The following is a 27646-nucleotide window of genomic DNA, read 5'->3' as shown; positions in this document are numbered from 1 at the left end:
CATTCTCCTTCATTAGGGATTGGCTGGAGATGGGAGTGTGGAGAAGGGCGGGGGTGAGGAAGGACTCCTGGGTCCCTTCTTTGGGTGACTTGAGGAAGTGGGGATGGTGATATACTTTACCAAGATGAGGCCCACAAGGACTGAGGACAGGTCTGGCGAGGTGCAGAGAAGATTTATCCATTCAGTCATTCATTCTCCACTTTACTCATTCATCCAGTGTGCACTGAGGGCTCACTAGGTGACAGGCAGTGTTGTAGGCAGTGGAGAGAAAGCTTTGACCAAAAACAGACTTAAACCCTCGCCCTCATGGAACTTCCATTCTAGTGGGAGGTGGGGGGTGGGGAAAGCCAATGACAGATGGTGAAAAGGGATATGGGAAAAAAGAGGGCTACGGAGTAGGGGGTGCAATTTTTTTTAAAGAGTAATCAAAGAAAGACTCAATGAGAAGTTGATATTTGAGCAAAGATCTGAAGAAGGAGAGAGAGTGGACCCATGTCATTATTGGGGGGGGGATGGAATCCGGGCAAGAGAAACAGCAAGTGCAAAGGCCCTGAGGCAGGAGGGAGCCTAGCAAATTTAAGAAACAAGAAGAAAAACAGCATAGCTGAAGCAGAGCAGCAAGGGAGAGAAGAATAGGAGAGTGCCCCCCCATGTTGAGTGGGACCTTGTAGATCATCAAAAGGACCTTGAACTTGACTCTGAGTGAGATGAGAACCACTGGGGGCTTGGGACAGAGGATGACATGAAGTGACTTGACAGGAACTGACTTTTTTTTGGTCAGTATCATACCGGCTGCTGAAGGTACAATAGACAAATTGGTGGGGGACAGGATAAATGGAAGTAGGAGACTATTGCAACAATCTAAGTAAGAGGTTAGGGTTGTTTAATCCTGACTAGTATTGGTTTAAGTGGTAGTTATATTTTCCAACTTTGTATCATGAAAATATTGAAACATAGAGGCAAGGTGAACTGTAACAGGAACAACTGTCTCCCCAAAACTCTGCTTATATTTTGAAAGAAGAGTTGACAGGATTTGCTGAGCAGGCGGGGTCCCTGTAGGACATCTTGGGGAGGTTGCCACAGACAGGTGGGTATTTCCTTTTGGACCCTCTCCTGCAGCCCACGTCTGCCCCTCACATAAGACTCAGAAGCCTTTTTTCCAAAAAGGATCATACGTTATGGACGCTCTGCTGGTTAGTTGGTACCTAACCTTACTGGGTCATAAATCCAATGGACTATGAACAGTCTGAACCCTCTTCAGAAAAATGCACAGAAAATTATTTATAAGCAGTTCTGAAGGGCACCTGGGTGGTTCAATTGGTTAAGCACCTGCCTTCGGCTCTGGTCCTGATCCAGGAGTCCTGGGATCAAGCCCCAGGTCAGGTTTCCTGCTCAGAGGGGAGGCTGCTTCTCCTTCTGCCTCTGCCACTCCCCCTGCCTGTGCTTGCTCTCACTCTCACTCTCTCTATCAAATAAATAAATTTTTCAATAAGTCTTTATAACCAGTTCCGGGGAAATCATGGATACAAACAATGAAAGACACAAAATTTAGCCTGCTACACCCAATCCAAAAATATTCAGGGTAGCAGAATCATCGTGAGTAAACCAATTTCAAGGTCACATATGAAGACCCTGAGCCTTCCCTGAGGTCTTCCCCCCATCTTGTTTCCAGAGTCCCCATTTCCCCATTGCCAGTCAATGGTGGAAAATAGGCAGTCAAGAAGGCCACAGGGAGTCAGATCCAAAATTTCCCATAACCTGGAGGCTGTCTCTTGAGTACTGTGAGGATTAGGGCCCCAAGGCTAAGCCAAAAAGAGGCTTAGAGCAGAGCGAGCCTTCAAGCCAAGGTCTGTCTCCCACTGATGCTCCCTCAGGGATAGGGGTGCAGGAATGGCACCCAGGCGGCTTGACGGCTGGGCCCCGGCCAGCCCCAAAGCTTTGAGGTCAGGAAATCCGGAGGCAGGGGAGAGGGACGCGGTTGCCACACTCCCTGGCCCCTTTGAGACCCCCGAGGCAGGAAGGCTGCCTGGCCTCACCGGCTTCCCTCCCAGGCTCCTTCCTGGGAGGAAGGGGCTGCCCTGTGCTTCAGTGACTGTCTGACAGCACAAGGGAGGGAAGGAGGCTGGGCAGGTGTTGCAATCGGCAGCCCCTGGGCCTGTCAGAGACTGAGCCATTAACGACAGGGCTGGGGAGAGGAGCCGGACTGCGGCTGTTTTCAGGAACTTGCCCTCCAGAGGAGCGCGGAGACCAAGGAGGCCAGGCGGGTTCCCGCTGCAGGCTCCAGCGTGAGTAGGGGAATCCGCTGGGAGGGCTGTACCTTGGGCGGGAAAGGACCCTTGAGTCCTGGGTCCTCTCCCCCCACCTCGGCCAAGTGCCCATGCACAGGCCTGGGACCAGGGCTCCTGCCTTTAGCGTTGGTCCTTAGGAACCAGGAGCCCCCGGACACGGAGTCTCTTTTGCCAGGGCTGCCCCCACTTTTTTGGGGGGAGGGCATTGGGGAAGTCACGAACCTCTGAATACCTCTCTGGGAACACAGAGCTGGGCTCAGAGAAGGGTGTGATCACCATCCTTCTCCACATTCCTGTCTCAGACCCTATGTCTCAGCCTGCCCTCTCTGTCCCCTGTTTCTGTCTTGCCTCCCCAGCCCCTACCTGGACTATCTGGGCTCTGGATCTCCATCTGTCCGTGTGTCTCGAAGTCTTTCTGTGCCTTTCTCTGTCTCTCACATTTCCCTCTCTCAAATCTTAAACTCGCTCGGGGACCTTTTGCTTCTTGGCCTTGAGCACCTGGGTCTCTGGGTCAGCGTCCTTGTCCTCCCGGGGCCCTGTCTCTCTGCACCTGTCCTGCCCAGGCCTCACTGCCTGCATGCCTGTTTCACATTCTTACACCTTCTGCAGCTCTGCCTCCCTCCTTCTCAGCAAGGGCTTCTCCCTCGGTTCAGTCCCAGCCCCCTCCTCCCACTGGAAGAATCTCCCTTAAGGAGAGGAGATACAACAGGGCGGAGAGGGTGCGAGCTGGGGCAGGGGGAGCAGGGGAAAAGGCCAGAGTGTAGGGAAAGGAGAGGAGGGCAGGAAGAGGTGGGTGATGGCAGTGCCTCAAGGAGGCAGCGGGTTCCGCTGGGACTGATCAGAGAGGACTGAAGCCGAAGCGAAGGGGAGACTGAGGGCCCCTCAGGGAGGGGAGGCTGCAAGTAGGGGACCCAGAAACGGGGCTTTGAAGCCATGCTGCGTGACATGGATGAAAGCCAGGTGGCAGTCCTAGGAGGCTGTGACCACACGGCCTGCGAGGGGGAGAAGAGGCCCCATGCTGGATTCCACGACACGGTGTCCCACTTCACGTCGCGTGAAAACAAATTACGGTCACTGAGTGCGCTTTCTTCCCAGCCCATCTCGGTGCCTCCTCACTACAATCCTGAGAAGTGCGTGCTAATGTTCCCCCTCATTCACAGATGGGGAAACCAAGGTTCAGAAAGGTGAAGTAACTTCTCCACAGTCACGAAGCCGGTAAGTCCCAGAGCTGGGCTCCCACTTTCTCCACGTACTGACCCCCAGAGAGTGAGACCATGCTCCAACAGATCCCCGATCACACTCAATGGGGGTGGAGGGCACCCTGGGCTGCTGCAGGGGACCAGGGACCAAAGCCAACATGCCAACACTCGGCAGCCCAGGGGAGGAGACCAGGGCCTCTGAGAGTGAGGTTTGGTTGCCCATTCTGGTCAGGAGCCAGAGGAGAGAGAGGGATGAAGTAGTACCTTGCTGGGCACACACTAGGCATGATGCTGACCCCTGCAAGGGTAGCAGAGCTGCAACATGATCAAAAGCACAAAGAAATGGAAACCAGCATCCCAAAGACTAGGCCTACAAGGCTAAATCTTCCCCCCACAAGTGTGCATGGGGGATAATCAAACTGCCATGCTCTGGTAAGAAAGTTGCCAACCACTGATTGGTAGACAGGGATGCTCTGAACAGTTGTGTGGGTTTCTCACTGCATAAAGCTGCCCAGCTGAGGACCAAGTAGAAGCTGAAATCCAGCCTATTCTTAAGTTGCCAGGTCTTAGTGTGAGGCTACATCTGTCTAGAGGTAGTGGCACTTTTTTCCTGATTTGCAAAAAAAAAGTGACTTATGGGCTAGCCGTCCTCTGGCATCTTGATATGGAAATGTATTTGAATAGCTCGGGGGTTGGGGTAAGGCCCCTGTGAGAAGGAACAGCCTTGGGTATCCTGGGCAGCTTATACTCACACTCCTGTCTGAGAGGGGCAGAGAAAGGGGGAATTTCCCATCTCTGAGCACAGGGGATCTGCTGGGACACCACCTACACGAATGCATTCCTGGATATATGCGCAGGCTAGTCAGTGATTTCCACTGACCTGCTGCCAAGAGTGCCACCTGGTGCTGGGGAAGCAGGTCCCTGGTCCCAAGACCCCTAAGGGAGCAGGATGGAGGTCAGGCTAGAAGCCCACCCCAGTGGTAGAATACCTTTTGCATAGCTTCTGGAATACCTGGCCCCAGAAAACCTCCAGAGGTCTGTGCCCAGAACTGGGCATGTGTTGGACCCCTTGTATCATCCATGGAGGCCAGCTTCCCACAGGTGTAAACTGACAGCCCCTTGCCTCGGCTAATCCATGCCAGGGAGCGTCTCTGACCCTTCTGGCATGGCTCATCCAAGAGAACCTGCCTCGTACTCATGCGTGTGTAACCTGGATGGGCCAGAAAGTGAATAGCCCAAAGAACATCCTCTGACCGATGAGAGATGGAAGTCAGTAGGTAAATGTTCCCATCCTCTCTCCTGTTCAAGGGATACATTGTCTCTTGAGTGGATGGTCCTGAGGCATAGCCTACACAGCTTCTTGGAAGGTCCCAGTAGGATGGAGCCCCCCTCACCCGTAGAGATGACCCCAATTCCATGACGCACCTTTGTGTTGGCTTTCCCTCCTTACCTGCTTCGTTCTCCCCAACCCCTCCGTCCGTTCCTGGGGTCTCTCCAAAATAAACTACCTGCATGCAAGCCTGGCCAAGATAAAAGGGAAAGGACATGATGCTCCTGTCCCTGTTTTCTCCTGGAAGGCAAATATAATAACAGCAGTGGCTGTCACTTACAAAGTCATTGCCTATGTGCCTTGCATCATTGTGTGTCTTCTTCCCAAAGTCCTATGCAATATAGGCTGTTGTTAATTCCATTTTGCGGACAAAGAAACTGAGGCTCAGAGAGGTCAAATCCCCTGGCCAAAGCCACACTGTGGCAGAGCAAGGGTTAAGCTCAGCTCTGACTCCAGAGCCCATGACCTTCCCCTTCCCCCTCTGCCTCCAGGTGAACACCAAACTGGCGCTATGGCAGGGCTAGGAACCTGGAGCCTGACCGTGGCTGCCCTGATTGTCCCGCTGCTCCCCAGAAGTGAGTATGGCCGGGGATCGGGTGCAATGAGGAGAGGAGAGTCACGGGAGAGAGGTACAGTGGGTAGAAGAGGGATTCATTGGCCTGCACCGGCCACACTGCTCCTGGGGTTCCCAGACAATTGAGGCTGGGCCAAGAATGTGGGGTAGCCAGGCCTCCACCCATGAACCTCTAGAGGCAAACCTCCACCCATGCGGAATGGCAAGAAAGTCTGAGCTGGTCAGCCTGGAAAAGGCCAGGGGACCCAGGTCTTGTCCGCAAATCTCTGCCATGCTTGTCAGAAGGAAACTCTGGGTCCTCTCCAGCCTTCACAGGCAGCAAAGGAATAGGAGTGGAAGCCACAAGGAGACTTATTCCCAGAATAAGGAAACCCAGGCAGAGCTCTCTAAACTAGGGAAACTGTCTTGAGAGGTGGAGAGCTTCCCATCTGTGGGGGTATGCAAGCTGAGGCCAGGATTGACAGGGATGGTGCATAGCAAAGGTCAGCAAACATTGTCTGATAGTCATATTTAGGCTTTGCTGGCCGCATATAGTGTCTGCTGCATGTTCTTATCTGTTTTCTGCTTTGTTTTTACCCTTTAAAATGGAAGAAAAGTGGAAATTTTAAAATTGGGAAATGGAAAATGGAAAACCCATTTTTAATGGATTTAAAAATGGAAAACCCATTCTTAGTTGTCAGACCATACAAAACCAGGGCCATCCTAGCCCTGCTAAAGAGGATGCAATGTTAGGTGGAGTTCTGGAGTAAACAGTTTTGCAAGATTCCTTCCAGTCTGAAATTCTGAGTTGGTGAAGCGATAGGAGCTCCATGCTGAAAGTCATGAACTTGCTCTGTAATCCTGGGCAAATTCCTAGGACCTCAGCATCCTCCTCAGCAAAACAGACCCCAGAACACATGACAGAGGAAAGAAGGCACAGTGGACAAAGTACAGCGGATCTTTATTTGTTTATACAATAAATATTCACCAAGGGCCTACTCTGTGCTAAGCTCTGGGAATACAGTAATAAGACCAACAGCCAAGATCTCTGGCCTCACAGAACCTCTAGTCTAACTGGGGAGACAGGCAAGCAATGAATCACATGACTCCATAATTATGAAGGAGAATAAGAGCTTTGGGAAAGTTCAGGGCACTTGACCTGGTCTGGTTGATCCGGGTCTGGTCTGGTTCCCCCAAGATGCTCAATGTTAATCAGGTGAGCAACATGGGTGGAAACTATTTTTCATCCCCATTGTACAGATGAGAAAAATCAAGGCATGGAAAGCCTCAGTAACCTGCCAGGGTCATGTAATTAATAAGCAATACAGCCAGGCTCTAAACCCAGCCGTGCTCTTACCTACCACACCACTGAAGTGTTGGAGGGCTGTGGTCCAGATGGGGTAACACAATCAAGATTTGAATTCTGAGAGCTGTGGCCGTGGGGTTCTTATCATTCCAACCAATGCTTTCACCACCTCTGGGGAGGGTGCCACAGAGGGGCCTGGTGTCTGCTTGGCGGTGTGCTAGTGCTGGCTTATGAGACCTAAGTGTGCACATTTCCTCCCCAAGTTCACGTTCAGTGATGTCGCACTGGTAGCTTGAAAAGCAATCTTGGTGGGAATATTTACACCAGAGAAAGCAGCTCAGACTACCAATCAGTATCTGGTTTTCTCAAAGAGCCAGCTGATAGGCCCTGATGGACACATCCCTAGTTCTCTCTCACCCCGGAAAGCCCCTCTCCATCCCCATAGCCATTCACCCCATTCCAGCCCCTGTATCTCAGGGGGTGAGGCAAGGAGGTAAGGACCTTGAGTCTAGGAATACAAAGGCCTAGGTTTATAACTCAGCTCCTCATGGCAGAGGAGTGACTCATGGCCCATTCTCCCCTCCCCCAGGCCTGGAGGAATGTGGGCGCATCAGCCTCCCCACCCCCACTGTCCACCTGGGGGATCCCATCACAGCCTCCTGCGTCATCAGCCCGAACTGCAGCCACCTGGACCCCGAGTCACAGATTCTGTGGAAACTGGGAACAGAGCTTCAACCTGGAAAGAGGCAGCAACGTCTGGCAGATGGAAGGCAGGAATCCACCATCACCGTGCCCCGCCTCAGCAGCCCCCGGGTCCTTCTCTCCTGCTGCGTGCGCTGGGGCACCAGCCTACAGATCCTGGACCAGGCTGAGGTGCAAGCAGGCTGTAAGTGCCCGTGGCCACCCACCCGCCCGGCCCCTGTGCCTTCCTGCCATGGCTCAGGAGAGCCATTATCATTCACTGAGATCTTGTTCAATAAACACGATATGGGCATGGCATTGGGTAATCTTCTCAACCCGGCGATAGTGCTGTTTAGCCCCATTTTGTAGATGAGGAAACTGAGGCTCAGGGAGTATATGTGATTTGGTGAAGGTCACAAACTAAGGATAGAGCTGAGATTTCTATCAGGCAGTACGGCTCCAAAGTCAGAGGGCACCACTACTCCGAGTGGCTGGCAAGTAAGCCCAGACACTCAGCCACTGGACAGTGTGCCCAGAGAGGACACCTGACCAGCTCAGCCTGCTCCTAGTTTCTCCCCATGGCAGTCTCAGCCTCCTACTCAAACCGAAAAGTGAGGACTTTCTGCCAAGCCAATGCATAAGAAAACCACTAAGACCAGTTCTTTTTCTTTTTCTTTTTTTTTAAGATTTTATTTATTTATTTGACAGACAGCAAGAGAGGGAACACAAGCAGGGGGAGTGGGAGAGGGAGAAGCAGGCTTCCCGCCCATCAAGGAGCCCAATGCGGGGCTCAATCCCAGGACCCTGAGATCATGACCTGAGCCAAGGGCAGACACCTAACGAGTAAGCCACGCAGCCGATCTGACCAGTTTCTTTCTTAAGATTCACTCATAGTATGGGTACCTGGGTGGCTCAGTCAGTTAAGCATCTGCCTTTGGCTCAGGTCATGATCTCAGAGTCCTGGGATCGAGTCCCATATCTGGCTCCCTGCTCAGTGGGAGTCTGCTTTTCCTCTGCCTCCTGCTCTTTCTCTGACAAATAAATACATAAAATCTTAAAATATATATATATATATATATATATATATATATAGTCACTAATAGTAGAGCTAACCCTTACATAGCACCTACCATATGCCAGGCATGGCCCGGAGCACTGTGTAAATAGTCATTCAGTTCCCAAAACCCCAAGGGGTATGCATATTACCATCACTCCCATTTCACAGATGAAGAAACTGAGGCACGGGACAGTTAAGTGACTTCCAGATCGCAACAGCTAACAAATGGCAAAACCAGGATGAAAAGCCAGGTCTGCACCATCCCTGTCCAAGGGGGCAGAGCCGAGGAGGTGGGAGGCTCTGTGGCACCTGCCTCTGTCTGGCCCTGCATTTCACTTTCCCCAGGGCTGCCCCTCCTGGGTCACTTGATAGAGAGATGAGCAACAAGACAAGGTGACTCCAGAGGGAACAAACCAGAGCAAGGAAACAAAGCTGACTGGTTCCAGTCGCAGCTTTCTGAATGGTCCTACCCAAAGCCCTGACTCTCCCCACCCTATGTGCAGACCCTCCCGCCACTCCCCATGACCTGTCCTGCCTCATGAACCTCACAACCAACAGCCTCATCTGTCAGTGGGAGCCAGGACCGGACACCCACCTGTCCACCCACTTCACCCTCAAGAGCTTCAAGTAAGTAAGGGTCTCTATGCTAGCTCCCTTCTTCTGGGTCCTAGGGTGGGGCATGGGAGGGACTGCGGGATGGGGGAGCCAGAAACAAACACAGGAGGGAGCAGGGAGCCTCGCTTCCTTTTTCTGCTAGACACCCAAGCCTGGCCTCTTGGCAGGAGCCGGGGAAACTGTCAGACACAAGAGGACTCTATCCTCAACTGTTTGCCTAACGATGGGCAGAACCACTGCTCCATCCCACGAAGAGACCTCCTGTTGTACCAGAACATGAGCATCTGGGTGGAGGCCAAGAACGCCTTAGGGACCAGCAAGTCCCCACAGCTGTGCCTTGTTCCCATGGATGTCGGTAGGTGACGCTGGGTCTGGTGGAAGGGAGAGGCCCCCACGATGAGCCAACCCAGAGGGGCACCTGGGTGGCTCAGTGGTTGAGCCTCTGCCTTCGGCTCGGGTCGTGATCTCAGGGTCCTGGGATCGAGCCCCAAGTCGAGGTCTCTGCTCGGCGGGGAGCCTGCTTCCCCCCCCCTCTCTCTCTGCCTGCCTCTCTGACTACTTGTGATCTCTGTCAAATAAATGGATAAAATCTTTTTAAAAGTAAATAAATAAATAACGATGAGCCAAAGCCAACCCAGAGAGGCACAGAGAGGAAATTACAGACCCAGACACAGACCAGGAGACACTGGGAGACCTAGAGATAGAGGCAGGCAAGAGACAGGGACAAAATGGAATGCAGGTGGGCATGGAGCTATGGAGACGCAGAAGGACAGAGGCAAGGAGACACGTTCTATAATTCTTTCAGCAAGTTTCTTGAGTTGCCCACAGATTACTAGGCATTGCTCTTGGTGCTGGAGATAGGGCACTGAATGAAATATTGAAGCTCCTGCCCTTGGAACATGACATTTGGGGACAAACTAAATAAAATGGAATGTCAGGTGACAAGAAGGGTGACAGGGAAGTTAAAACAGGGAAAGGGGTAGGGAAAGCTGGGGGTGGGGGACAACCGCCCTCCCAGTTAGATAGCCAGGGGCGGCCTCGCTGAGAAGGTGACATCTGAGAAGATCCTTGAAGGAAATGAGAGAGCAGGCCCCTGGATGTCTGAAGGGGAAGATCTCCAGGCAGAGGGAACAAGTACAAAGGCCCTGGGGCAAGAGGATGAAACAGAGACCTAGGGGGAGACAGACACATATACACACTCAGACCTGCAGAAATTGTGATGGCATGGAGATGAAGAGACTCAGAGAGACAGAGAAAAGAGAGACAGACTGACAGAGACCCCAGGGATGGAGATCCAGAGCCAAAAATGGAATAACAGGCCAAGAGAAAAGCAGGAGTACAGGAGATCCCCTACAGGATGGGACAGGGAATGTTTCTGACCATCCCCTCTCCTTGCAGTTAAGTTGGAACCCCCGACACTGTGGGCCCTGGCCCCCAGCCCTGAGGTGGCCCCACCCCAGCCAGGCTGCCTGCTGTTACGCTGGGAGCCATGGAAGCCGAGCCTGTACATAGAACAGAAATGTGAGCTGCGCCATCAGCCACAGCTTGGAGAAGACAGCTGGGTCCTGGTGAGGTGAAGGGCAGCCTGGAGGGCCTGGGGCTGGCTGAGGGGAGGGCGGCTGAGCTGGCCCTGAAGGGCACAGGATCCAGGCTCAGAGCCATGGCCACCCCACCAGGTGGGCCCCCTGCTCTCCCAGACCCTCCAGTATGAGCTCTGCGGGCTCCTCCCATCCACAGCCTACGTCCTGCAGATGCGTTGTACCCGCTGGCCCCTGCCTGGCCAATGGAGCGACTGGAGCGCTAGCCTGACGCTGACCACTGCGCAACGGGGTAAGCAGTGGGTAGAGAGGAGCCAGGGGCAGGTATCAGGGCCAAGTCCAACCCCGAGGGCTGACCCTCCGGCTCTTTCCACAGTCCCCATCGTCAGACTGGACACATGGTGGCGGCAGAGGCCATTGGACCCCAGGACGGTGGCCATGCAGCTGTTCTGGAAGGTGACCCATCCTGACATCCCTCCACCCCTGAGACTCCTTCCAACCCAGACACATCTCTGTGGGCTGGGGCCCTGGACTCCAACCTGTCCAGGAGCCTTGGATGCATTTGTATGTGATTTGTGTGTGCCTAGGAAGCTGGGTAGTGCCCTTCTGGAGAGACTAGAATGCAGGACTCACCTGTGGCAAAGGGTTGGTTCAGGGAATAGTTCAGTGTCAACATGCTTCTTCCTTTTCTCCTTCCAAGGACCTGGCACAGGGTGAACAGGGGTAGAAGGAAGGGAGGGAAGAAGGCTGACTCCCAGCCTGTGGGGCTCAGTTCCTAAGACCCACCCACCCCATCTAGAAGCCTCCCCCCCACTCAAGATGAGCTGTGCAACCCCCTTATCTTCTTCCTGTGCCCACGGCAGCCAATGCCCTTGGACAAATACAGTGGGCAGATCCAAGGCTACCTGGTCAGAGCTCCGAACCAGACTGAGGCAGTCCCCCCACTCTGCAACACCACGGAGCTAAGCTGCACCTTCCACTTGCCCTCGGAAGCCCGGGCAGTGGTCCTTGTGGCCTATAACACAGCCGGGACCTCCCACCCCAGCCCAGTGGTCTTCCTGGAGAGCACAGGTAAGGGGGCCGGCAGCTGGTAGAGCATGGTGGTTAAGCATGTCAATTCGGAAGCCAGACTGCCTGGGTTCACATCTAGTCCTGTCACTAGATAGCAGCGTGCCCGGGGCAAGGGATCCCAGCTCCCTGGCCTCTGTTTACTCACCTAGCAAAGGGGGACAATACAGTGTTGACCCTAAAGCGTCGTTACAAGGCTACAGGCATTCAGACGTGTGCCTGACACCAAGTTACTGTTCAGTGTGTGTTCGCCACTCTTATCATCACGAGCCAGAACCAAGCTGGGCCGCTGGTGGTTACACACACACACGCACGCACCGCACACACATTCACTCCACACTCACACAGTGGATGCTTACAGACTCACACTCCCGTGTGCACACATACAGAGCCCATGTTGCCAAGGAAGATGGGAAGAAAGCCCTACACTTTTCCAGCTGGAACACGGTCCCTGAGTTAATTGCTCATTCTCGAGGGTCAGCCAACACCACCATCCCCAGGATCCCCCGCACATGGGTCCTCACCGGGTGAGACTGGCGATAACAAGAGGGACTATTCGATCTCATTAGCTGTGTGACCTTAGACAAGTTCCTGAACCTGTCTCAACTGTCTCCTTGATCAAATGGGGCCAGGGCGGCAGCTCCCTCACAGGACTCTCGGGGGCTCAGGAAATTAACATGGATCAAAGACCCTAGCGACATATACTGTGAACTACACAGTGTTACCCTTGATCACGGTCAGGCCCTCCTCTGCACGGGGCACTGTGCTAGGCTCATCCTATGCAGCAGCTCATGGGATCTGCATAGAGCCCTTACAGATGAGCTAAGTGAGGTCCTGAGCTTGAGGGACCCTCGGTCAGCCAGTCTGTAAGTAACAAAGCCAGGACCAGAACCCAAGCTCCTGGCTCTGGGACCTGCATTTTTCGTGCTTTGTTCTCTCAACTCCTTCTCTGTCTCCAGGCCCGCCCCTGGCCAGACTCCACATTGAGGCTCGAGATCCCCACAGCCTCTGGGTGGGCTGGGAGCAGCCCAGCCCTCGGCCTCGGGGTTATGTGATTGAGTGGGGCCTGGGTCCCCCCAGCCCCAGCGGCAGCAATAAGAGCTGGAAGATGGAGAATAACGGAAGCATTTCTGGGACGCTGCTGCAGGGTGAGGTGCAGGGGGAGGCGGGGCCGGGGGGGGGGCGCACCTGGGAAGCAGGGAGGCAGTGCTAGTCTGACAGTTAGCAAGGGGTGGCCTGAACCACCTGAGAAGCGGACTCCCCAGTCTTTCTAGACTCTTTCCTGTCATCTCTTATCCCCAGAATCAGGACGTTCTCCCAGACTAACTGGACCCTCTCTTTTCACAGTCCTGACACCACCACCTTCCTAGCTTTCCCACTTTTCTGCTCTCTCCCCATCAAATGATCTGAAGAAGAGGTAGAAGAGGAATGCTCTGCAGCAGGAGGCCTGGGTTGTCCCCAGCTGAAGCTCTGAGGTTAGCTTCCCTCACCAGGGGGCCTGCCCCATCTTCTCTCTACAGAGAACATCAGGCCCTTTCAGCTCTACGAGATCACTGTGACCGCTCTCTACCAGGACACCGTGGGACCCTCCCAGCACATCTATGCCTACTCCCAAGAGATGGGTACGTCGGCCACCTGGTCCCTCCCAGAATCCTCTCCTCTCAGTGCCTGCCTGGGTCCCAGCAATCAGGACAACGAGGGACCATTTCCTTCCTCCCCCACCTCTGGCCCAGAAGAGGCTCTTTTCCAATCCCAAGATGACCCCTGTCTTACACTGGACACCTGCAACGGGACAGAAGTCAGGTGGTGGGGCGACAGAAATTAGGGAGTGGGTTCAGCAGAATTTGGGAAGCAAGTCTGGCAAAAATCGACCCATTGCCCTGATAGAAATCAAGCGTCCTGTGTGGCAGAAGTTAGACAGAGGGCCTGGAATAAAGTCAGAGAGCGAGCGGTAGAAATCAGAGAGGAAGCCCAGCAAAATCAAGCCTGGCAGAAAGCAGTTGGCAAGGCTTTGGAGTCAAAGAGAACCAAGTTCAAATATGGAATCAGCCACTTATTAGCAGTGAATGGAATTCAGTCAAAGGTCCTGGCAACATGAGGCTTAAGGCACAGTGTGTCTCAGTTCTGGGGTCTGGGGAGCCCCAAGATGTCCCGCTGGGCTCTCCACTCTGCCCTGCTTCCCGTCAGCCCCTGCACCTCTCTCTTCCGGCAGCCCCCTCCCGCGCCCCAGAGCTGCATCTAAAGCACATTGGCAAGACCTGGGCCCAGCTGGAGTGGGTGCCTCAGGCCCCCGAGCTGGGGAAGAGCCCCCTTACCCACTACACCATCTTCTGGACCAATGCTCAAGACCAGTCCTTCTGTGAGTCTATCCTTAGCACCCCACAGCCCCAGGAGGCCTGGGGGGCGGGCGGGGAGGTGCACTCGGCAGCCTTGGAGGGAGTCTCAGCATCTGGGCCCAGGCTGACCATTCTCTTCTACTCCCAGCCACTGTCCTGAATGCCTCCTCCCATGGCTTGGTCCTCCACGGCTTGGAGCCTGCCAGCTTGTACCATGTCCACCTCATGGCTACCAACAAGGCCGGGGCCGCCAACAGTACAAGCCTTACCCTGATGACGTTGGCCCTAGGTAAGGGGAGAAGAGGGCCCACTAGACAAGGCTATTGGGAAGGTTCCTCATCCAATAGAGCTTTCATTTTGAGAACCTGCCTGGATCCACTCATCTGAGGGAAGAGACCCAGCCCTGCCCAGGAGGCTCAGACTGAGGGAAGAGGCCCAATCCTGCCTTCAGAGCTCAGTCAGAGGGAAGAGGCCCAGCCTTACTCACATGCACTCTAACCACCTCTGGCTTTCCCCTCACCCCAGAGGAATCTGAGCTGCATGTCCTCCTGGGCCTGTTTGGCTTCCTCCTCTTGTTCATCTGCCTCTGTGGGGCCACCCGGTTCTGCTGCAGACCCAGGTGAGTCCTTTCAAGAGACCTGACACCAAGCTACCCCTGCCTACAGGGAACTTCAGGCGGGAGTGGGCCAGTCCAAGCCCCTCTTCGAAGGCCTTCACAGGCCTCAGGGCCCATGTCTGGATTACACCCTGCACCAACTCTTCTCTGCCCAAGGGGCCTTAAGCTGCTGGGAAGGGGTTAGAAAAAAGAAGGGAAAGATGGGAGGGCATGCCTGACCCAGACCCTCACCTGCCCTCTTCTGCAGCAGGAAGAATCCCCTCTGGCCAAGTGTCCCAGACCCGGCCCACAGCAGCCTGGGCTCCTGGGTGCCGACCATCATGGTGGAGGTGAGAACCCCAGAAGGAGAGGGAAATGGGGTGTGTGTGTTGGGGGGGGGTGCTGGTGTTGGTCCAGGCTCAAAGTGAAAAGATACTCCTCCGAGGGTGAGGACTCAGGACTTCCCATCCCTTCCCGGCAAGGTCCCCTCCCTCTGGAGGAAAGCAGATCTGAGTTAGAATCCCAGCTCCACCCATTACAAAGCCTGGGCCATGTCACTGTGAGATGAGATGTATGTCACCCAGAATCGCTGGGGACATTCACCAAGCTAAGTCTGAAGCACACAGCATGTGTCAGGAAAGTATGAGCAGTTCTACAAGTGTCATCCTTTGGGCTCCAGCAGAAGGAATAGTTCCACAGATGTCCCAGCAAAGGAAGGGGTGGCGGTTGGGATGAACACCTGAGACGATTCATGCCCTCACCCCACGTCCTTGTGTCCAGGAGACCTTCCAGCTGCCCAGCATTCGGGACCCCGGCATGACACCCATCACCAAGATCACGGTGCTAGAAGAAGAAGAGAAGAAGCCAGGGCCCAGGGAGTCCAATGACAGCTCAGGGACCTGTGGCCTCCCCACCCTGGTCCAGGCCTATGTGCTCCAAGGGGACCCAAGAGCACCTTCCAACCAGCCCCGGCCCCCGTCTATCACCAGTGATCAGGTCCTTTACGGGAAGGTGCTGGGCAGCCCCACAGGCCCAGGTCCAGGGCATTACCTCCGCTGTGACTCTACTCAGCCCCTCTTAGGGAGCCTTAGTCCCAGCCCCAAGTTTTATGAGAACCTCTGGTTCCAGACCACCCCTCTGGATACCCCAGAGTCCCTCGTCCCCAACCAGGAGGATGACTGTGTCTTTGGGCCACTGCTTGACTTCCCCCTCCTGCAAGGGCTCCAGGTCCATGGGGTAGAGGGGCTGGGGGGCGTCTAGTGTTCCCTGGGGCCCCCACCTGGGCCTGCCTCTTGAAAGGCCTGGGCCGTCCAGAGGAGAGGAGAGTGTCAGTAAGTCCATCATGAAAACAACCACATAGCTCCAGAAGGGCAGAAAAGCTACCAGGATTTCTCTATCTCTGGTCCTCAGCACTCTTCCTCTATCTCCCCAGACCCCACTGGGCCTCTCACTTTAGTGACCAGAGAATGTTTTGTCCAACCCTGCCCACTCACCTCTTGTGCTTATTTCCTATAATTTCAGTCTCTTAAACTGGTTCATGGTTTGGTTTGGTTTGGTTTGATTCTGAGAAACTCTCGAGTGTGCCTGTGCCTCTGTCCCTTTTCTTTTAAGGGCCTAGCAGTGATGGGGGTACTTATCAGAAGTATCCATTTGTGTATTCCTTCCTTCGCTCATTCATTCCACCAGCACTTACCTAGCATGGAGGCCCTGTGCTGGAAGCAGGGACTCAAAAATGATTTGGTTCAGTCCACCCGCGAAGGGCTCCCATGCTAGTGGTAGAGACTTGAAGACATTAGGGCACAGTGGCCAGGGTTGAAGGGAGCCCCAAAAGGGCTGTGGGACATAGGGAATAGATCTCAGAAAAGACTAAGCCCTGTTGGAGTAGATATAATTAAAAAGAAAATCTGCGGAGGCGCCTGGCCGGCTCAGTGGATGGAGCGGGCTACTCTCAATCTCAGGGTTGTGAGCTCATGTCCCATGTTGGGTGTAGAGATTGCTTAAAAAATAAAATAATAAAAACCACAAAATCTCCTGCCAACCTACAAAACCACTCCATGAGGGTAGAAAAGGACAAAATCAGTTTTATTACTGAATGAGCGTTAAACCAGAACGTGATCTGCATCACCAGCAATCCTCTAAAGAGCTTGAAAAGACAGAAAGAAATCTTACCCTTGTATATAGCCAAGTGGATACAGGTGTATGGCACCATCTGTCACACAGAGTTCATCCTAAATTCACCTGGTAAATGGGGTAGCCACCCATGTTTGCTAATTGCCTTTACCCCAGAGAAAACGAAATTTCTTGTATCTTTATGAGAAGAGGCAGGTTGGCAACTTGGAGCCCGGCAGAAACCGGGAGACAGAGGCACTGTCTTCCTTAACGATTGCATTTCAAGAAATGATGCCTAGGTCCCTGAGAAGAACATTCCTGCGCTGTAAAACTGGCAAGAGGCTCATTCAGTTTTTGGAAAGATGTACATGGTCGCAAAAGGATAGAGAAAGGGGGCGCCTGGGTGGCTCAGTGTGTTAAAGCCTCTGCTTTCAGCTCAGGTCATGATCCCAGGGTCCTGGGATCGAGCCCCAAATCAGGCTCTCTGCTCAGCAGGGAGCCTGCTTCCTCCTCTCTCTGCCTACTTGTGATCTCTCTCTGTCAAATAAATAAATAAAAGAGAAAGAATTCACAATTACAACTCTTCAAAAGTCAGTGCTTACAAAAAATGAGGGGGAGGAGAGCTTTTTCCTTTTTTGCACCAAGGTAGAATTAAAGTGTTATTTTTATTTCATTAAAAATTTATGTTTCCTGGGCACCTGGGTGGCTCAGTGGGTTAAGCCGCTGCCTTCAGCTCAGGTCATGATCTCGGGGTCCTGGGATCGAGTCCCGCATCGGGCTCTCTGCTCAGCAGGGAGCCTGCTTCTCTCTCTCTCTCTCTCTCTCTCTCTCTCTGCCTGCCTCTCCGACTACTTGTGATTTCTCTCTGTCAAATAAATAAATAAAATCTTAAAAAAAAATTTATGTTTCCTGCTTTTAATTTGTAGTTGTCTTTACACCCCTCATTTCACAAATATTATCACATCAAATACTTATTGAATGCCTCCTATATTGCAAGCAGATCCCTTGCACACAACTGCCTCAGTTAATACTCCAGCAACCTAAAGAGTAAATACCGTTCCACTTTGGTGAATGAGTACACCATGGCCCACAAAGGTGGGGTGGTTTGCCCACAAGATCACAGTGAGTAAGCAGCTGCGCTTCAATCAGCCCAGGGCTGTTCCATTCCAAAATCAGCGACCTTCATCATGAGGCTTACAAGGCTGCCCCACAGGAGGCTGAATGAATCCCAGTACCTCTTGCGGGGCCTCATCCTGGAACGTGGTGGGAGAGGAGGCAGAAAGACTAGGTTGGGGAAGAAGACAGGCAGGCCCCGAGAAAACCTCCAAAAGAAACATAGAGTGGGATTAAGGGCGGGTTGCATGCCCAAGGAAAAAACGGCATTTTAGAATTTATACATCGCCGCACACCACTAACCAGGCCCGCAACCACCCAGCCTCCAGCCCTGCGGCGCTGCCAACCAGACCCCTCCCCTGGACCCAACCCTGCCGCACCCCAAGTCTTGCCTTTCTAATCCATTCTCTCGGTCCTCATCTGCTCCAGTCTCGCAACTGCGCTCCATTGGTCGAGCCTGAGGCAGCATGGCGGCGCCCATGTAACCCCGTCCCTGCGGCGAAAGGGACAGTGGCCGTGGCGCCGGCCCCGCGGTGTCACAAGTCACGATGCTGAGGACGGCGTGGAGGGCTCTGAGGTCACTTCGGACCCAGGCAGTAGCCCAGGCCCCAGTCCTTGGGCTGCCAGACGGAGCGTGTGCCAGGCCGCCCTCCCGCCAGTGGGCCCTTCCCTGTACTCGAGGTGAGGCGCTGAGAAGAGGGGCAATGCAATGAGGGAAGTGGAGTTAGACGGAGGTGGAGGATACGGGAGAAGAGCAGCGTCAGGATGAGGGGGAAAGGCCGATGGGCGGGGAAGAAGTGAGACGAGGTGGGAAAGGCGTGGGGCAGCGGGATGCGGACGAAATGGGGCGGCGATAAGGCGCCGAGACGCAAAGACCGTGCAGGAGGGGTAATACGGAGAGCACAGAAAGGAATGGAGGCTGGACTCGTTAAGGAGCTGGGCCTCAGCCCTCTCTCTTCTGCGTAGGTGTCATCCTCCAGGCCGTTCGCGGATATGCCGCCGGGAAACCAGGTAGGAGCTCTGGGGTGGGACTTCGGCAGAGAGGCACTTCCTGGAGGGGCGCCGGGTGGCCAAAGGGACGGAGGTGGCTAGTTAAAACCACTTGATGGAGTGGGCAGACGCGTTGGCCAGAGGTCCTGAGCAGAAGACCCCCACGTCCGCCTTGCCACCAGGCTGTAGCCTGAAGCCTTTCTGGGGTGGGGAGAGAGGCCGGGGGAGGGTGGGAGCTGGAGCTTGCGGACCGGCTTTGAGAGAGAATGAGCTAGCCCTAGAGAAAGCGTCCTGGCACCACCCAGGCTTACCTAGAGTATAGGTAGACGCTTTGTGTCTGCCCTTCTGTGGTGGAGGCCTTGGTTTCCTCCTCTTTGAAGAGAGTCAAACTCGGGCCGTCCACAAAACAACCCATCCTAGTGGCGAATCTAAAGTGGTGTGAGAGGGAAAGACACAATATGGGACCTTAGGAAAGGTGATCCACTCCCAGTGTGCAATATCAAGACAGTTGCCTGTAGGGTTTGCAAAGGAGAGGCTGAGCCCAGAGATCTCTAGTGCCTTGCTTGAGGCCCTGGGTGTCTGTGACAGAGTTGGTGAGAAAAGCCAGGACAGGGAGCATGGGCAGTGAGAGTTGACTCTGGGTGTTTTCTCTCCCCACACTTGACAGTCCAGCCCCTCCAAGAAGATGACCCACCCCCTTCCACGCTGCTCAAAGACTACCAGAACATTCCTGGAATTGAGAAGTAAGCAGAAATAAATCTCTTTTATGAGGCAGGGGGCTGTAAGAGGATTGGGGAGGAAAGAGGGAAGACCGTGGCTTCGAGGCCTGGCCCGCTGTATCTGAAGCTTGATGGTAGAATCTGGCGAGAACTACTGAAGCCCAGGCTTGCTGAGGGGCAGCAGGGTCAGAATGGAGTTCATGGAGCTTAACTGCTTGCCTTTTTTCCTACTGTGGTTCAGATAGGCAACATGCCTCATGGGTCTTTGTGAGATCTCTCATCTCTTGATCCTCATAAAAGCCCTGTGAGGAAAGAATTAGTGTCCCCATTTTATGGATTAGTAATGTCTGCCCAATATCATAGACCTCCTGGCGTTCAGGGCTGAAAGACACCAAAGACACCGGATCCTTCTGCCCAGCCCCTGCCCTATACAGCCAGAGCTGGCCCGTCCCTTCTGCTATACCGTGTGACAGGAGGAAAAAAACAATGATTATAGAATCAAAATGTCTCAAGACAGACTGACCCATATTCCAGCTGAAATGAAAATCCTCCCTTTGCCCTCCCTGTGAGGACCTTGGAACACTCCAGCTAAAAGCCCCAATTTTGTACAGTTATCACATCATTCCATGTTCTCAGCACAGCAGATCAGATTCCTGCTGACTTTGAATCCCTGAGAAAGGGCTCTCCACTTCCACAGAGACACTTTTGTTATAAAAGAAATTCTCGATCATTCTTGCTTTTCAAACGAAAACGGAAACAGCATTGATTCCCTTTTCCCCTTTCCCCCACACCTGTCTCTCATTGCTGTGCTTTTCCCCAACAGGTTTGAAGACGTCGTGAGAAGACTCTTGTCTTTAGAAATGGCAAACCAGGTGAGTGACGTGCGCCAGACCTCAGCCTCTCCCAGTCCTCTTCTCTGGGACTCCCTCCTACTGTGGTAACACCTCCATCCCGTGCCTCTCAACTTAAAACAGCATTTATCCCACTGGAATTCCAGGTCCACTTGTCCACCCCCCAGAACAGGCCTCTCCAGGGTGGGGATGCTCTTGTTCTCTCACTGTATCCCTAGCCCCCAGCCTCCAACAAACCACTTATCCCTAGCCCCCAACACCCAACTGAGTAGGTACTCAGGAATGATCTAATGCCTGAATGAATGAGCACAGTTTGAGCACTCTCCTCTAACAAGCTGTGTCACCTGCCATTGGCCTTGGGCTTATCCAGATGTTGATAGCCACGCGCTGACAAAGGCCATGTCCTGATGAACAGAGTGAAGCCAGGTGCTAAGCTTTATGGCCTCATTTCCATGACTGCACCCAGGGCCTTTGAGGTATTTGGCTATTTCTTAGGAGAGGGCAGATTTCACAGATTCTCTGTCTCTATCTTCAACAGAAGGAGAAGCTAAAAATCAAGCAACAGCAGCTGATGAACAAGGTCGTGGCAAACCCTGAGGACACCAGCTCCCTGGAGGCTCGAAGTTGGTCAGGGGGCCCTTGGGGAGAGGGAGTGCAGGGGAGTCTCCTAGCTAGCACTCGATCCAGGGCCCTTCTCTACAAGGGCACCAGGTATTAGACGTGGCCTGATGAAGCAAGAGACAAGAAGGACCCAGGGCAATGAAAACTGCCCACCAGGACGCAGGAGTTAGCTCCCAGGTCCCTCCTCACACCTCTCTTGTGAGCTTAGGCAAGTCTCAGGAACCAGACCTTGTCTGGGTCTCTCTCTACCCTGCTGCTAAGGTGGTACGAAGGGCCAGGTGGTCAGGGCCCAGGTTCCGCCTCACCCTACAATGCTCCCAAAACTCATCGTGTTTACGGAAGGGCCTGCTGTAGTGAGAGCGTCTCCTTGGGGCCACCTTCTGCTTCTGCCTTTGCCCCCATCTTTGTAGTTCAGGAAGGAATCAAACAAGAGGCTGCCCAAGGACAGATATTGTGAAAACAGAGCTAAGGGTGGCAGCTGGAAGAGGAGAGGCAAGGAGTGGACCCTTGTCGGTTCTGGAACCTGATCTTCCTGCATTGGCTAGGACAGCCAGTGCCGTGGTGAATCATTAAGAATGAGAGCATGTATCATAGGCTAATTCCTGAATTTGACAGGAGTGCTCTGAAGTTTTACTATTAAGAATGCTATTTGCTATGGTCTGGGGAGGACACCTTTAAAAGATTAAGGAACGTTCCTTCTTTAGGCTTTGCTTTCTGAAAGGAAGATAATCCAAAGTCTTCTGAGCGCTTGACATTCAGAGTACTTTGGGAATTGTGGAGAGCTGCACCAGAGCATTGGTGATTGTTACTCCGAGAGGTCTTAAAACATAACCCAAGCCCGGGCCCTTCCTTCCTCTGTGCCAGCTCTCAGCCTCTGTGGTTTGTGGTTTCAGTTGTTGCCCTGACTGTCAAAATCCGCAATTATGAAGAGCACATGCAGAAACACCGAAAGGTAAGCCTTGGGTATCGCTCACGGCTAAGACCAGCAGAGTCTGAGAGGTCATGGGCTCTGGGTGCAGGGAAGCAGCTGGAGAAGCCGAGTGGCTATAGCACCAGGGTGCCCGTTCCTCAGCTCCAGTGGGCCAGACATTTCCCTCCTGCCTCCAGTGGGAAATGGGAGCCTTACAGGGCTTCGGTGAGTGTCACCCATGGTCCAGAAAACCAACTTCAGGACACGGCCGCAGTGTCTGGCACATGGTGGATGCTCAGTAAATATTTTTTGAATATTCTTGGACTCAGTTCAAATTCTCAGCTTTGCTATTCCCACTGACCAGACGTGTGACTTTGGGGAAGTTACTTTATGTGCCCAAGCCTCAGTTTTCCTGTTCGTAAGTAAAGTGGGGATCATAACAGTACCTGCTGACAGGATTGCAAGAACTACATAAATAATAAAGCACCAGCATGGTCATGTGAAGTACTAGGCCTGTGCTGAGTACTTCCCGTGCTTCAGCTCATTTAACTCATAACTATCCTCCTCTTCCATTTTACAGAGGAATGATGCAGGCATGAGGTGATTAACTTATCCTCAAGGCACAGCACTGGGAAATGATGTGCTAGGACTTGAAACTAGGTGATCTTGCTCCAGGGCCCATACTTTTTTTATTTTTAATTAACATATAAGGTATTTTTTGCTTCAGGGGTACAAGTCCGAATCGTCACGCTTACACAATTCATAGCACTCACCATAGCACATACCCTCCCCAATGTCCATCATCCAGCTACCCTCTCCCTAGCCCCCACCCCCCAGCAACCCTCAGTTTGTTTCCTGAGGTTTGTCTCCCTCCCAGTCCCATTTTGTTTCATTTTTTTTTCTTCCCTATGCCCCCACAACCCTCTGCCTTGCCTCTCAAATTCCTCATATCAGGCAGATCATATGATAATTGTCTTTCTCTGATTGACTTATTTCGCTCAGCATCATACCCTCTAGTTCCATCCACGTCATTGCAAATGGCAAGATTTCAGGTTTTTGACGGTTTTTGCATAGTTTTACATTGTATATAAATACTACATCTTCTTTATCGACTCATCTGTTGATGGACATCTAGGCTTTTTCCATAGTTTGGCTACTGTGGACATTGTTGCTATAAACATTCGGGTGCATGTGCCCCTTCGGATCACTACATTTGCATCTTTAGGGTAAATACCCAGTAGTGCGATTGCTGGGTCGTAGGGTAGCTCTATTTTCAACTTTTTGAGGATCCTCCATACTGTTTTCCAAGGTAGCTGCACCAGCTTACATTCCCACCAACAGTGGAGGAGGGTTCCTCTTTCTCTGCATCCTTGCAGGGCCCGTACTCTTAACCACGATGCCATACCCCAGCACAGCACTGGGCATGGTGCTGCTGTAATTGGGCAACTGCAGGTTTTTTTAACAAACGCACCTTTGTAAATCCAGACGTCCCAGCACCGTGCAGGGGTGGCACTCGGTGGTCCTTGGAGCCGCCTCAGCCAGCTCTTTGGAGATGAGATTTTTGCTCGTTTGGAGTGTGGAACAGCAGCCCCCCTGCAGAGGTCCCTCATTGAGGAATCCAAGATGGCCTTCCCTTCTCTCCACCCCAGCTGACAGTTGGCCAAAGTGTGGGGAGGCTGAGCAGGGAGTGTAGGGGAAAGAGCATGAGATTTGGAGTGAAACCTGTAGATGCAGATTCAAGACCTGACTTCACACAAGGTCCCTGCCCTGTACAGTTCTAGGACATTCTATGAATCAGGTGACATCTTTGAGCCTTTCTTTTTCTCCCTCTATAAAATGGGAATAACAGTGACAATACCTCCCCCAGAATTACACTAATATTTGCATCAGATTGTCAGGAGGATTCAGTGAGATGATACAATGACCGTCCTTTGTTACCGTAAAGTGGCACACCACTCACTTATAGAATACTAAAGGTAATGTACCACCTCTCTCTCAGGACAAAGCCCACAAGCGCTATCTGCTGATGAGCATCGACCAGAGGAAAAAGATGCTTAAAACCCTCCGTAAGACCAACTACAGTGTCTTCGAGAAGACATGCAAGGAACTGGGGATAGAGTACACCCTCCCTCCTTTGTACAACCGGAAACCCCACCGACGCTTGGCAGCCAAGAAGGCCCTGTGCATTCGGGTACGAGTCAGAATTGCTGCTTTGGTTGGCCCCACTGTGGGACGGTGGTGGAGAGAGCAGCAGGGAGGGTTGTCTGTTCCTGCCTGAGGCACGGAACTGGCCCCCAGACCCCAAGGAGGCTCACAAGCCATCATTCCCATGGAGAAAGTCTGGCGTGCCCACCCAGGGAGGTCTGTGCCCATCCCACCTGCTCTATGCCTGAGGCTTTACATGGGATTACAGTTTCTTCTGCTCCCTTTCATCCCCAGGTCTTCCAAGAGGCCCAAAAGCTCAAGAAGCAGAAAAGGGCCTTAAAAGCTAAAGCAGCAGCAGCCCAGAAACAAGGCCAGAAGAACCCAGAGAGTTCTTCCAAAGCTGAACCAGAGCCAATGAAAGAAAACCAATAAACTTTATTAGAGTTATGTCTTTCTGCCTTAAAGGATAATAGGAGAGAACGTGGTACTGCTCTGTGTAGCCTGAGGAGGAGGAGGAATTCGTTCTTCCATTCAGCTTGTCGGAGGCAGGGCATCTGCCCTCACACACCAGAGGACACATTCTCACAACACACCTCACACACACTCACATAAACAGCTCCCTGCGGTCCAGGTGATGTTCCTAAGGAGGTGAGACTGAGCGCCCAGTCACACCAAGGAAGTGTGGCCGGCTGGCTGCTGGGTGAGGCCAGCTGTAGGAGCTGCCTTTGGGACTGGGCCCCAAAGGATGAGTTCAAGTTCACCAGGTAAAAACGGGGTGGGAAAACATCCAGGCAGAAGGCACTGCAAGTGCAAAGGCAAGGAAGTCAGCAGGTGTGTGCCGTATTCAAGGAGCACTGGGAATGGGAAATGAAGCTTGACCAGTAAGCTGAACCTGGGCAGTGAGAGGCTTGATGTACTGGCTACCCTCTAGGGAGTGGGGAGACAGTTATGGTTTAAAACTGAAGGAGTGATGACAGCACCAAGTCTGTTTTAGATGGTTAAGCAACAGCACTGTGAAGGGTAGATGGGAGGGGGAGACACTCAGAGCAATTTATTGTTTTGGGGTCAGGGTACTGGTGCTCAAATTGAGAATCTGATAGAAGCTACAAGTCCTATCCCTAAGAAAGTGCAAATGCAAAACATTCTTCATAAATTTTGGGAGTTATGGATACCCCTTTTCCTGCAAAACTCACGGATTCACACCAAGTGAACTGTCAAGGCCTTGATGTCTGAGTATGCTTGGCCTGTCTGAAGAACTCAAGGAAGACTGTGTGTAAAACTGAGTGAATAAAGAGAGAAGTAGGGAGAGTGGTCAGAGGCAAGAGCAGACACCAGATAACAGAGTTTTCTGGGTTGATTAGTCTGCTCAGGCTGCCAATAAGAACTGTAAACTGGCTTAAACAACAGAAACTTCCTTAAAGTTCTGGAAGCTAGGAAGTCCAAGAACTAGGTGCTGGTCAATTTGGTTTCTGGTGAGGAATATTCCTGGCTTGCAGAATGTCGCTTTCTATGTCCTCACATGCAAGGGGAGGGGAAAAAACGATATTTTCCTTTTACAAGGGCACTAATCACATTGTGAGGACCCTACGTTCATGATCTCATCTAATCCGTTACCTCCTAAACACCCCACCACCAAATACCGTAATGTTGGGGCTTAGAGCTTTAATAATATGAATTTGGGGAGGTATACAAGCATTCAGTACACAACAGTGGGGAGAAAACTTTGGGCTTCATTCTGAGAAGGAAAGCCAAAATGGGGGAAGGTGTGTTAAAGGGACATCCAAAGAATGGTAGGAAACTTAGATCCAGGACTGCAGGAAGGCCTGAAGTAGAGACAGGTTTAGGGGGTAGGTTTAGATGGTGATTGAAGCCATGGGTGGGAGTAAAATTGCCCAGGGAGGGAGTGTAAGCAAAGAAAGGGCCATGTCAGGATGGTAAGGATGCTCTCGGGACATAGAGGGACTCAGGAGCAGCTAGCTGAGAGCCCCAGAGGGAGTGGTGAGTGAAGTGAGGATAGAATAGAGCCTGTTTTCCTACAGAATCAGAAGTGAGATGAGAGGCTCAGAACTATAAACTTGATGTTCAGATGTCACCTCCAGGAACAGTGGGGAAGGCCCTTTAAGGGGCAGGGCTTTAAGTAGACACAGCTGCATGGAGAGCCTATGGCTGGGGTGGGGGGTGGCAGGTGCCATAATTTAGGGGGACCAGTGGAGGAGGTGAGAAAAGGGACACCCTGGAGCAGGCCCTACAGGAAAGGCATCGTAAGTGCTGCCTTAGGCACAATATCTCATCTGAGAGCCACCTTCCTCACCCATCCACCCCATATTGGCATGATTATCTTCATTTTACCATGTGAGCACTCAGGCTCAGAGGTTAGGTAACTTGTCCAAGTTCACACAGCTGGTTAGAAACAGGCCTAGGAATCCAGGCCGAATCTGTCTTCACTCCAAGCCTGTGTTCTGCTCATTATACCACACTAGCTAGGGGTAAAAAAATGACTTGAGTCACTATGGGAGGATTTGGTACTATAGCATACTAAAATGCCTTTAGCAATCAGGCAGGTTAATGCATGAGGCCAAGTTTAAGATAGTGATGCTAAATTTCTTGATACATTCCTACCCTAGTTCTTGTCCCTGTTGAAAATGGGGAGACCAGGGAAAATCAAATCAAAGCCTTGAACCACCAGCTTTCAACTACTGTATAGCAGCTAATGCTGAGATGTTAGCTAAGGAGGAAAAAGTCTCCATGATAAAGCAGTTTGAGTGGGATGGAGAGAGCTGAATCCTAAGTGTGGTGAGTTAGGGAGTGAAGATGTTAAGGAAATACAAGCTGTGACTGTAGATTACTCAAAAACTTGGCTGGGAAGGAAAGGGGGCCAGAGGAGGTGTAGGAACGATAAGATTGGCAAATGTCAGAGCAAAACTGCGGAGATAGGTGTGGTTAGGAGGAGGGGGTAATGTTTCATTGAGGGGACAAAGCTGATGAGGTAGATGAGTTCAGCTGGATTAGAGAGCAATGAGGGAGTGCAGAAGTCTGCTCCGTCTGCTAAGCATTCAACTCTTGATCTCAGAAGTGTGAGTTCACATTCCACACTGAACATGGAGCCTACATGAAGAAATAATAATAATAAATAGAAAGATAGTTGGGAGTCTGAGTGGAGAGTCTTGAATGCCATGTTGAGGCATTTAAACTGTGATCTGGCAAACAGCTGGGAGCCCCTGAAGGAAAGCCTCATATTGACAATGGCAACTGCTGAAATTTAGCCTAGCAGCCAGTGCTGGGGGGTGGAGAGAAAGGACCAGTAACATGGAGGAACATACTAACGCAGGCAGTAAAAGAAATGAAGAGATAAATGTGAGAACGATCTTGAAGGAAAATGCAGAAGTAGTGACTGGTAACGAACAGTACCCAGGGAAACAAAGTTGGAAGCCAATGCCCAGATTTCACGGCTGGGGGGAAAGATGTTTCGTGGGTTTTAGAAATACTGAAATTTACAGCAATGGTTGCTCATCAAAGTAAAAATGTACAGCAGATGATAAGAGTGATGCTGGAGCTCAAGGTGCGGGTGAAGTACAGGGTCGACGTCCTCAAAGAAGAGAAGCAGGTGGGAGGCGTGCTCAAC

At 52.3% G+C, this 27646-nt stretch overlaps 2 protein-coding genes across 3 annotated transcripts; both read left to right on the top strand.

Moving 5' to 3' along the window:
- Window positions 1-2197: 2197 nt before the first annotated feature.
- CSF3R (colony stimulating factor 3 receptor) lies at window positions 2198-17574 on the top strand. Of its 2 annotated transcripts, none has more exons than XM_059377286.1 (17): window positions 2198-2285; window positions 3449-3503; window positions 5309-5392; window positions 7266-7562; window positions 8918-9041; window positions 9197-9384; window positions 10428-10597; window positions 10706-10859; window positions 10944-11023; window positions 11431-11638; window positions 12595-12783; window positions 13156-13257; window positions 13848-13994; window positions 14120-14260; window positions 14497-14590; window positions 14838-14916; window positions 15347-17574. In XM_059377286.1, the coding sequence occupies exons 3-17, from the start codon at window positions 5329-5331 to the stop codon at window positions 15824-15826; spliced, it is 2517 nt and encodes an 838-aa protein (XP_059233269.1). In that variant the 5' UTR covers window positions 2198-2285; window positions 3449-3503; window positions 5309-5328; the 3' UTR covers window positions 15827-17574. The 2 variants fall into 2 exon arrangements, with proteins under 2 accessions (XP_059233269.1, XP_059233268.1); XM_059377285.1 differs by having other exon boundaries at window positions 14835-14916.
- Window positions 17575-18224: 650 nt separating this feature from the next.
- MRPS15 (mitochondrial ribosomal protein S15) lies at window positions 18225-24471 on the top strand. Its single transcript, XM_059376349.1, has 8 exons — window positions 18225-18469; window positions 18755-18799; window positions 19446-19521; window positions 20321-20369; window positions 20887-20971; window positions 21863-21921; window positions 23879-24070; window positions 24319-24471. The coding sequence occupies exons 1-8, from the start codon at window positions 18337-18339 to the stop codon at window positions 24454-24456; spliced, it is 777 nt and encodes a 258-aa protein (XP_059232332.1). The 5' UTR covers window positions 18225-18336; the 3' UTR covers window positions 24457-24471.
- The last annotated feature ends 3175 nt before the right edge of the window (window positions 24472-27646 follow it).

The sequence above is a fragment of the Mustela nigripes genome, chromosome 14 (genome assembly GCF_022355385.1).
Source record: "Mustela nigripes isolate SB6536 chromosome 14, MUSNIG.SB6536, whole genome shotgun sequence".
Classification (NCBI taxonomy): Eukaryota; Metazoa; Chordata; class Mammalia; order Carnivora; family Mustelidae; genus Mustela; species Mustela nigripes.
This window is presented reverse-complemented; position numbering and strand designations above follow the sequence as displayed.